Here is a 9,271-nt window from a genome sequence, read left to right as displayed (position 1 = left end):
TCGCCTCGATGTTAAATGTAACACGTTTTACAAGGTAACAGAGCATTTCATTTTATAACATTTCTACTGTCTATGCTTTCACCCGGACACTCTCATCGAATGAAGAAGCGAGCGGGGAAGAATCCACCTATCCCAACACCCTCCAAGCACACCATCCACCCCTTATTAGAATTGGCCGGAAATGTATAGAAAAAAAGCGCAGTGGAAGAGAGAGAGAGAGAGAGAGAGAGAGAGAGAGGGAGAGAAAGCTCTTCGGCACTCACCCCCAAACCCTTTCTTCAATTACGGCGCATAAAAATAAGTTGTTTCGAGTCGCGCGACCCCTGCAACGGCCGCGTCATCGCGAAAGGACGTCAGGGAGGCAAGAACGTTGTCCTTTCGTCGTATGAGAAGCACGATACGACGAGATGTACCAATGTTACGCTTTAAGCCGCGGGCGATGCTTCGCACGCAATGTGTAACAGCGGACTGCGTGAGAATTTCATCTACTTTTGTTACGACAAGCTAAATTGGAAATCTTTGACAGAACGATTAAATCAAAAGAGTTACATCAATCGGGTTGTTCATGATGACCCACGATCTGGATTTCCGAATCCGGAGCTTCAAACTACGTCCTCGTCTGGATCTTTGCGTTTCGCGCGACAATCCGTGAATTCCGTGGACTCATCCTTTTTCCGATTTTTTATTCTCAATTTTATTTCAGTTCTCGCGCGACTTTACAACTCTCTGTGTACTCCATTTCTACTTGCTTTTGATTCAATTTCTCTTTTCATTCGCTCGCCTTTATTTATTCTCTTTATTGATTATTTAAGTTATTTGTTGGAAGTTCAAAAACGTTGTTTCCGTCAAGGCTCCTATTTTTCCTCGCTGCGGCCATCTTCTTAGATAGCACAGAAATATTCCGTAATTGATCTGTAAATATTTTTTACGAACACTAGTGTAATGTTCGTAAAGAATGTGTAATGAATTTATATATTGTAATGAAATTTAGTACATTTTATGAATGTACTCTCTCTCTAAAAATACTATTATATGTTCACAATATATTCATAGAATATTCGAATTACACAACTGTAAGTGTTTTATGAATATTTACAATATTCACAGAATATTTACAAAATGTAAATTAATCACATTAATGTTGCTTTTGTGAATTATGAAGAAAAAACTTTAGTATTTCATTTTCATAGATATGTTTCTTTATTAAGCTATAAATGCGTAATACTATTTGGAATATTTCTCAAACAGCATAAATCTCCACAGGACATCCTAAAGACGTTCTGAGAACATCCTTACGTCCTAAGAACGTTCCCAGGACATCTCCTGGGAGATCTTGTGCTGTGTTGTGGTGATCTTGTGGACTGGAAAATTTTTCAGTTACAAGAATGCATTGCATATGCATAGTAGATAAATCTTACGAATGTTCTAAGAACTATTCTATTATAAATATACGAATCTCCGTGTCTACAATATTGTACGTATATTCATAGAATATCCGATTCGAATATTCTGGAATTAAAAGAATTAAATTCGTATTTTATAAGAATATTCATAAAATATTTTGTGCTATCTGGATTGATTCACAGCATCAGAAGCGAGAAAGCATGCTAAAAATATGTTGGAATAAAATATGTTTACAAAATGACACTTGCAATTAGTCAAGCAGATCTGTAAAATAATTTTCGAGCAATTTCTTTTTACTTTAAAAATCAATACAAAATCGTAAAATTATAGAATCATAGAAAAACATAGACTAAAAGGATTGATTACACGTTATGTTAATTTTACGATAATTTATTAATTGTGGATTGCGAAAAGGAAAGTGCTCGAATTATTTTACAGATGTGTCCGATTGTGATTACAAGTGTCACCTTATGGGTATATTTCTTTATTTTAACGTATTTTTTGCAAACAATTTTAGCGTGCACTAAGATAGACAGATATTGAACATAGCATGCATAGATATGGAACATTTAATATTTTATGTTTTGTGATGCTATTGTAAATTTGCCAAGCACAATATGCTTAACATATACTTATTTTTGTTAATTGATGATATTAATATTTGTATATTGGTGCACCGATGCATCTATAATGAAAACTTTTTTAAGTACTCCTTCATTTTCTTCACAACAATTAATTCCACTCGTCATTCGACGTACAAAAGTATTAAGATGATATCATGGAAAAGTGAATACTTTATAAAATATTTAATTTTTTATGTTGAAAGAAATATAAGCACAAAATATGAAATATCTCACAAGGAAACACCGCGAACCCGAACTCTTTAATTTTGATATTCTTTTGTGAGTATATAGAGTAAATCGATATATGAATAACGGTATATTCCATTTGTATCCTATCGTTATTTAAAGGTATGATTTACACTCTTAAAGTAAAAAGGACGATTCTACTTTTTCGTGTATTACTCTTAAATTAAAGGAGATAGAAAAAAATTGTTCGAATAAAAGTTTAATGGTAAGTTAAGTGCTGTAAATTGACATAAATATAAATAAAAAATACCTTTTTTTATTGTAAAAAAATTTTTTATAGGTATTGTCAGAAAGTATTCACACACTTGTTATCTTACTGCAGTACTTTTATATTTAGAATGACTTGAGGAATCGATTTATTTAGAGAAAATTATATAATTATATTTAAAAAATCAAAATTGGTCTTGAAATAATCTTGAAAGAAATATTTCATTATCATGTTAATATTATTATTTCATGCTCCTCTTGATATCTTGCATCTTTTGAGATTTTTTTAAATAGTACATTTCAAGATATTAGTTTGTAATATACGCTCTATCCTAAACCTATACTGAAAAAGAATTCTTGTTGTACGAAGATGCACTTTGCGTACTTGTGTTAATCACTAAACAAATAATATACCGAAATATGTCTATCTGAGTATTTTCTCACTTCTGATGTCATCAATCAAGATTTCTGCGACGAAGGACCAGTAGGCTTAACGAATCAAATAATTACGTACTACATCGCGATTTATTCAACGTCGATTTTTTGTTGAAATCGTATCCTCAATAATAACATAATCCGCATTGACGCATTGGGCTTCGACAGGTCGCGTGGCCAAAGTCCATCAACGGCAACGGCAAAACGGAGAAACGTCAGAGTGGTCAACAGCAGCAGCACGAATTCCCGAAGAGACGAAGGTCCTTACCACGCCAAACGAAACCATACTCCGTCGATCCTGTCAAATCCATTTCCACCCCTGCTGCCGTCGCACCCACCTCCTTGTCCTGCTCCGCTGTGATCGCCAGCAAAAGCACGGTGTCCGAGAGAATGGAGTCTTAGGAAGAATCTGACTATATAATAATAAGCTTTAATCTTATGGTGTAATTCTTCGCAGCCGTACCGATTGGAATTTTATATAGCGCGCATTGTGTTTATCTTAATTTAGCAAAACGGTACATACGATCGTTGGGATGGTTTCTGTTGAAAGTCCATGCCGCAAAAACGTTTTCTGTTCGTTTCATATGCAAGGGCGTTCATTTTCTCGCGCCATACGTGCGTGCATGGTTACGGAAAGGCGTTATTTTTCTTGTTTTTTTTTTTTAAGTATGCTACTTCGAATATTGCGATACATTATTTGTTTGTAATGTTTTCTATAAACGTGCGTTTTAAAGACACGATGAGACGCGATGAGTGTTCAAAGTACGGTGTTGAGAGTCTGCGACTATTTTCGTGGCCACATCATTTTTTTCGAAACATGCATTCTTTAATATGTGTTTTGTGGCCAAACGAACGAATAAAAATCTTATCTGTAGTACAAACACTGTCGTGTTTCTCTTTCTTTGAAAAATCCCACACAGCAGGAATGTCTCAAATACATCATAGGGATATCTTGAAGATATCACATATCCCAAATATATCTTTAGGATGTCTCTATGATATATTTTGGATACCTCTGCTGTGTGGGATATATCAAATTCTCTTATTTCAGAATGTTCATACACAGTGTCCAACAATGCGCTACGGAGCCATGGGATACAGGTAGATCAGGTCAAACTGAACAAACATTTTTTTATATTTTTGCGGCTAGTCTATCAACTACGTGAAATTTTAAGTTATTAATTAGAAAAGATTGTTGAGTTATATATATATGAGATGGCGATACTTAATGCCGTTGTATATCTGTAGATTTGCAAGTTTTACTTGCATTTTGCAAGTAACAACTATCTACTTATCAAGAATCTACTTATTTATAAAATGCTAGAAGACTATTTAATTTAACTTCATTTACCTATACACCATGGCTCGGTAGCAAATTAACGGACACATCTGTATACATAGTGTATTAATCGATTAATACACTGAATTAATTCGAGGCATAACCGTGGTGTGCAGATAAAAATTATCAAACTGAAAACGTTCCATATTATTTTGCAAATTATGTAAAATTTTGAGTTATTAAGGCTCCTGGGGAGTCGCATCATCCATCTCTTTTTAATGACGTCAGAAGCGAGAAAACGCATGCTAAAAATCCCTGCAAAATATGTCGAGATAAACAGATATATCCACAAAACGACATTTGCGATCGATTAAGTACATCTCTAAAATACTCCGTACACTTTCCTTTTGTTCTAAAAATCAATAGATAATCGGAAAATTAATATGACAAGATAATGAGGAAATTAGGTTAGAAAAGACGATTGCACGTCACATTTATTTTATAATTATCTGTTGATTGTTAGAACAAAAGGAAAGTGTACGGAGTATTTTAGAGATGTACTTAATCGATCGCAAATGTCGTTTTGTGGATATATCTGTTTATCTCGACGTATTTTGCAGGAATTTTTAGCATGCGTTTTCTCGCTTCTGACGTCATTAAAAAGAGATGGATGATGCGACTCCCCAGGAGCCTTAATTAAAAATAATTAGTGAGTATAGTTATGTGTACAATATGTTTTCTGCTTGTACATTAATGTACACAACCAAATTAGGTCAAGTCTTCCAGCATTTTGTAAATAACCACAAATATTTCTTAGTTATTAATTAAAGTTAACGAAGAATTGCGTGTAATTATTCACTAATCTTCTTTGATTCACAACTCAAATATCTATGTGATTACCTATAAAATAGTAAAGGATTTTTTGTTCAGTTTGTCAAGTTTTACTTGTACACTACGGCTGTCTTAAAGTTTCAGACATCCTATATATATCAAATGTAGGAATATATATTATAAACGTTTCACGGTAATTACATATGATACAGTCAGAAATATAGGAAAACTCTAAGAACATTTCTCGGAAATAACAAAGGCTCTCCGGATATCCAATTAACAAATGCACAAAGGTAAATAAGAGCCTGTATCGATATGCAAACAAAATTATAGTATATTTAGTTTCAGACATATATACAATAAATGAAACCAAACGGTCCAAAGATTTGGACTTTCTTCTCAGCGGAAATTTATAACAAATTTACATTAATATGCTAATTAAGCCGCAAAAAGAGCATGTTCTACTCATCGTAAAGATGAAGAAAGGATCATATGAACGTTGGTCCGAAAACGTTTGGTCCGAAAACAGACTTTGGTAAGGACACATCACGAAAAAAATTACTGAAAATAATTTCCTTCCGCATGTCTTGCATTGACGCTTTATGGATTGTCGAAGACGTTCAAAAATTCCCGGAATATATTTTGTATTTTGTCACACAAAGCGACAATACAACTTTGGAGTGCTTCCACAGCAAAGCTGTAAAAATATCGATTAAATTTTTCTCAATTTAGTAATTAATTTGATCAAATATGTTTCAGTTCAACTAATCGAGAGCCAATTGATTCGAGCCAATGATTATAGATTTAATTGACAATTAATCTCAATGAATTCAATTAAAGACCTTTCAATTGACGATTGATATAACTCAAGAAAACTAAAAATTACTCAATTACCGATTTAATTCAGCAATTTAAATAAAGGTCGTTTAATTAATGATTGAACATAGCTAATTTATATTGCAATTCTACACAAAATCGTAAAACTCGTAACTTGTTTTCGTAAGACTCGTAAGAACTTATGAGTAAATCTACAATTTTATGCGGACCGTATGTCACATATGATAACTCGTAAATATCTATGGTTTTTTTTTTATTTTTTTCGTAAGCTACGACTTTACAATTTACTTGTATATTTGTTTAGAATTGTAGGATTAATTAGAAATTAATCCTGCATTTAATATGATAATCGATATGAGCAAATTCAATCAATGAGCATTCGATTACTCAAGATTACAATTGGTTTTATATAATATTTTATTACGATATACAATTGATTGTATATATTTATATTAAAATCATGGCATTGTAGAAGATGCCGATGATTCCGACTAGAAGTGCCAAATAGGACTCATGTTGAGAGAGGCCACTGGTCATATAAATCGTTATTGAACAATCTTCGATTTTTACAATTCTGAATTAATTGAATTTGTTCATATGAGTCATCAATTAAACGGCCTTTAATTGAATTTACTAGTTCAATCGAAAATTAAACGGTCTTTAATTAAATTTGTCAAGTTCAATTATTAATTAAACGTTCACTAATTCTCTTCACTCATATCAATTGTCAACGGACAGTCTTCGATTGAATTTGTTGAAATCAATTGTCAATTAAACAGTCTCCAATTAAATTAGCTTACATTAATCGTGAATTAAAAACGATAATTAAGAAAATAATTAATTACTCGCAAATTTGTTCGATAGTAACAACAGGAGTATCATAAACGAGAGTCTTAAGGCTCCTAACTCTTCGCAGCGATTATCTTGATTTATGGCGTCAGAAGAGCGAAAACATCCCAATAAACACAAAATATCATCGATATTACAATGTCAGTTCAACTTTATTATATTACAAAGTAACAGTTACATAATATACCATATAATATACCATATAATTGCTGACATTGTAATATGGATGATACTTTGTGTTTACTGGGATATACACATACTAAAAATTCTTGCAAAATACATAAAAATAAAAAGATGTATCCATAAAATGACACTTGCAATCGATCGAGCAGGTGTATAAAATAGTCTGAACACTTTGTTTGTTCTAACAATCATAACTTAATAAACAACAAAATCATAAAGAAAAGTAGGTTAAGAAGGTACATTAATTTTACATTAATTTTATGGTAATTTATTGATTATTAGAGCAAAAAGAAAGCGTTTGGACTATTTTACAGATATGCCCGATTGATTGCAAGTATCATTTTATATCTTTATTTTAATGTATTTTTTGCAATAATTTTTATTTTGTATATTTTCTCATCTCTGACGTCATCAATTGAGTCCTGTGGCGAGGAGAGAGGAGCATTAAGATGTCACTACAAATACAAATCCAAAGTGTTTAAGTTGAAAGAGTGTAAACCATATGATTAGACTTCTTTTGGAGAAGTTTGTTTTAACGTTCTGTCGTGTTTCTTTAAAAAATATATAAAATGTTATTTCAGAGTATTTATATAATAAATGTAGAAACATAAATAAACGTTTTTGCGGCAATTATATATATTGTATAACAATTGGATTGGAATAACAACAAAGAGAGGCATTACTCTCTACGATGGTCAACTTGGCGCGTTATTAGTGATGTAAGCCGAAAGAAGTTCCAGCCACTCAGGGAAGTGAGACATCAGTATTAAGGCAGCGTCCTTATTCTCAAAGAAAATTCGCTTCACAGTCTCCAGCGTGTATTCTCTGGTTTGCGTAGAGTGAATATTGGGCTTTATTTTCAATAAGATCACGCAGGAACGTAATCTCCTAGGATAAAGGTCCAATATATCTTTACCATGATTCTCGCAATAAGCGTCTACGCGCTTCAACATCAAGTTTATGAAGTCCATGACTGCGGGAGCATATTGCAACTGAACCAGCAGCTCCTTCAAGAAGCTGAACATTAATTGGAAGACACACATGGATTCTGTGCTGAATGCTAATAAACGATCCAGATTTTCGTCATGCTGTTTTTTTGCACAATTTTCCTCATGCGCGTCGGGGAACATACGAGTGAAACTGTACAGCAAAGGTCCTTCTATCAAGTTTGACTTCTGCGAAAGGTATATTTCTTCCTTCGTAGATAGTTTGAGGTGTTGATTTGTGTTTAGAGCATTGTGTAACAATCTCTCGATTTTATCGTTTGTCTCCAAATGCGAAAGTCTCACAAGCAATTTGTCCAAATGATGCATAAATAATGGATTTGCAGTTGACAGATGCATCACAGCAGTAGTTAAAGATATCAGAGCATCATCTGAGCAAGAGTCACTCAGAATATCATCAGTGAGATACTTGTTCAAGAGAGTGTCCATAAACTTCAAGCTATTTTCTTCAGATGTAAAGACGTGCAAATGATCAAAATTGCTTGTAGTTCTGCACCATTTCCTTATGATATCCTGCAATATCAATCATATTGAAATACAGAATCAATGAGGAAGAAAATATGCTAATTGGTATATTGATACAGAAATATAACGTACAATTATCAACAGTCGAACTGAATAACGTTGATAAGCTTGTTTAGATACTTTATAACATAGAAGATTGCTCAATGATGTACATAAAGTATCAGATATTGCATTAGACTGAAGTACAACTTCCCTCGACATGTTTTTATAATCTTCAGACTCAGTAACATTTTCTGCATCACCAGAGCTCCTTAATATTGCTCTTAATATGTCTGCATCCATATCACAGCTCACAATGTAAATATATTAACGTTTACACTACATTGTATGTTCAGCTGTCACTTAAATTGAGAAAACAATCTATAAGAATATCAGAAAATTTAAGATACATAAATTATATTATTTCATAAAACTAAAGGAAGTAAACAAACGCATAAATAATATAGAATTATTCACCTTGCACATACTGATTTTACTAATAGATTTTAATGACAATTGATTATTGAAACTTTTCGCACATTGATGATTGACTTTCTCGTGTATTTGTGTATTATTAATTACAAAATTAACATTCTGATTATCTTAGTTAACAGAAAAATGAAGAATATGATTCTTATTGACATTCATACAAGCCCCATCTAACCCCCCGACTAGTTTTATTGTGCTAAAAATTAAAAATTTGTTTGATTTGTTGTGGAGTTATATTACTTCATGAGGTGCGTTCCGTTATATGCTTGCAACGCTACAAGTGTCATTCTATCTTGTGATCTGTTCTTTTCACCTGACTGCTGAACTGGTGCAATAAATTAGAGTGAGAAAATATATACTTGTCTCACTTTAACTTATGC

At 32.7% G+C, this 9,271-nt stretch overlaps 1 protein-coding gene across 2 annotated transcripts; it reads right to left on the bottom strand.

The window, feature by feature from the left end:
• Positions 1–5,337: 5,337 nt before the first annotated feature.
• LOC116840627 lies at positions 5,338–9,168 on the bottom strand. 2 transcript variants are annotated; one of them, XM_032807572.1, is made up of 3 exons: positions 8,880–9,168; positions 8,496–8,764; positions 5,338–8,411 (listed from the first exon to the last, which is right to left on the bottom strand). In XM_032807572.1, exons 2-3 carry the CDS (start codon positions 8,703–8,705, stop codon positions 7,590–7,592), a joined length of 1,032 nt encoding a protein of 343 aa, XP_032663463.1. In that variant the 5' UTR covers positions 8,706–8,764; positions 8,880–9,168; the 3' UTR covers positions 5,338–7,589. The 2 variants fall into 2 exon arrangements, with proteins under 2 accessions (XP_032663463.1, XP_032663454.1); XM_032807563.1 differs by having other exon boundaries at positions 8,496–8,783; positions 8,880–9,166.
• Positions 9,169–9,271: the final 103 nt, after the last annotated feature.

The sequence above is a fragment of the Odontomachus brunneus genome, unplaced genomic scaffold (assembly GCF_010583005.1).
Source record: "Odontomachus brunneus isolate Ranch 3 - 2012 unplaced genomic scaffold, Obru_v1 Obru_scaffold_001, whole genome shotgun sequence".
NCBI lineage: Eukaryota > Metazoa > Arthropoda > Insecta > Hymenoptera > Formicidae > Odontomachus > Odontomachus brunneus.
The sequence above is the reverse complement of the archived record's forward strand: the minus strand, read 5'-3'. Positions and strand labels throughout refer to the sequence as shown.